Source organism: Fonticula alba (assembly GCF_000388065.1).
Source record: "Fonticula alba strain ATCC 38817 unplaced genomic scaffold supercont2.1, whole genome shotgun sequence".
Taxonomy (NCBI): Eukaryota; order Rotosphaerida; family Fonticulaceae; genus Fonticula; species Fonticula alba.
In genome coordinates, this window is record NW_009242971.1 from 1767918 (window position 1) to 1770132 (window position 2215).

A 2215-nucleotide genomic window follows, 5' to 3' on the forward strand; every position below is an offset into this window, starting at 1 on the left:
GCACCCCCCCTCCCCCCCCCCCCCCCCGGGGGGGAGACTGCGACGAGGGGAGGGCAAGTGGCACGCGGGAGGGACACATGGAAGGGCCGGGGGGCTGGGCTCACTCAGCGCGCCAGGATGGGCTGATGCTCCCCTTTCAAGGGCCGGGGACGGCTGGCCTGGGCGCGTTCTTAATCTGTTTGCCGCACCGGCCCGCCGAGCCGGAGCCTGCGGGGCGGGGGGGGGGGGGGGGCCGGAGGGGCGGGCGACGCGCCTCTGTACATTGGCAGGTGCTAGGGACGTTCGCGGAAAGGGTCTCCGCTCGCGCGGGCGCCGGGGCCTTGTTCCCCGGCTCCCCCCCCCCCGAACTGCATTTCTGGCCGAGCAGGGAAGTGACAGTATCCGAGGCGCGTGGGGTCTCCGCCAAAGCAGCATGGGTTGTCATCGGACTCCGGGCTCACCGGGCCAGGACGCACCCTTTCGGCAGGCGGGCAGGGAGGGGGGGGGGGGGGCGTTGGAGGAGTAAGCCCAGGGAAACACGGGCGCCAAAGCTCGGTCCCAGGAAGCACTCTTCCCGCTTGAATACAGGCCAGGCCTCCGGGGGCGGATTAATCAGCACTTGTTCCCACTTGCTCACCCCGTCGGTGCATACCAGCCGCACCCTCGCGGCCCGCCTGGGCCACACAGGAGCTAGCAGGGCGTGGGAGGCTTGATTTTGTGCCCGTCTCCGCGCGGGCGCCGATCATTCGCCTCGCAGGCGGCCGATCACTGCCATCCTGGTGGAGGAGGGGTGAGGGCATGTACATCTCCGATGGAGGCCGGATTGTTTCCCCCCCCCCATACAAGAGGGACCGTCCCTCGGCTCTGTCTGTGCAAGCCTTGGTCTAGAGGTTCCTTCTTATAGTGCTCCATTCCTTCGCGACTTCCCTCGCCCCTCCTCGCCCCTCCTCCCCCCTTCCTCGCTCCCGCTTAGGCAATGACTAGTGCGCCTTACTCCCCCTCCGCCTCTCGCTCGCTCTCTCTCTCTCTCGCTCGCTCTCTCCCCCGCGGGTCTCCTTTCCACCCCGTGCTGACCCGTTGCGCTTCGGCGACACACGCCAAAGATGTCCTTGACCTGTCACACCCATCGCATGAATGTTGGGTCTGCTCCGGCGGCTCGCAGCCCGAGGCTGACGATCCCCTGGCCGACCCTTCCTTCTCGGTGATTGACAGCCAAATTATCCTGAGCAACGCCATCTTCTCCCAATGCCCGGCCTTGCTGAAGAGCCATGGAATTACCCACATCGTCAACGTGTCTCGAGACTGCCCCCAGCCTTTCGAACAAATCCCCTACTCGCCGGATGCCGCCTGCCCCATTTACCTGCGGGTTTCACTGGACGACCGTCCCAAGGAAGACCTCAAGCCCCACATCTACCCGGTCATCACCTTTATCGGTGCGTACACAGCATGCGTCCGTCCCAGCGGCACGCTGTGCCTGCCCGGGCCATCGGCATTTTTCCCGCTGGGGTGAGGTTGGGCATTGGTCGGCCTGCCCATCATCGCCCCTTCGATGCTCTCTGTGTGTCGCTACACACACACGTACAATACTCACACACGTGCAATACTCACACAATACTCATACAACACACATCCATCCATCCATGCATGCATGTCTACACACATGTAGAGGACGCTCTGCGGGACCCCTCAGCACGTGTGCTCATCCACTGTGTCGCAGGCATATCCCGCTCCGTGTCCATCCTCACGGCCTTCTTCATGTATAAGCGCAGCTTGTCCGCCTTTGAGGCATTCGATCTGGTTCACTCTTTGCGATACTGCGCCTTCCCCAATGCCGGCTTCTTGAATCAGCTCCTCTGCTTGGAGGGCTACTGCCATGATTATGGCGTCGGCCCGCAGCCCATTCGTCTGATGTAGCCAGCAGCCAGTGCGGATGGTCGCGTGTGTGCACCTACGCCTGCATGGCCACATATAGTCTCCCCCTGCCCCTCCCCCCCTCCCCCCTTCTGACGACATGCACAGAAATGCCGCTGTGCTGTCCTCCCACCTCCGGCCCCTCGCCTCCTCACTTCGCGCTCCACCCTTTCCACTGTGCTCTGCTTTGGCACGCCCCTCCCTTTTTTTTTTATAGAGAAGAAGCACGCCCTCCATCGCCGGGGGACCCGCTGGCGCCCCTCTCCCTCCCCTGTATTTTTATTCCCCTGCCTCAGTTGGCATTCTCCCCCCCCCCCCCCCCCCC

General features: G+C 63.9%; 1 protein-coding gene across 1 annotated transcript; it reads left to right on the forward strand.

Moving 5' to 3' along the window:
• Nucleotides 1-840: 840 nt before the first annotated feature.
• Nucleotides 841-2206, forward strand: H696_00393 (hypothetical protein). The gene is made up of 3 exons (XM_009494241.1): nucleotides 841-962; nucleotides 1083-1412; nucleotides 1646-2206. The coding sequence occupies exons 1-3, from the start codon at nucleotides 956-958 to the stop codon at nucleotides 1891-1893; spliced, it is 585 nt and encodes a 194-aa protein (XP_009492516.1). The 5' UTR covers nucleotides 841-955; the 3' UTR covers nucleotides 1894-2206.
• The last annotated feature ends 9 nt before the right edge of the window (nucleotides 2207-2215 follow it).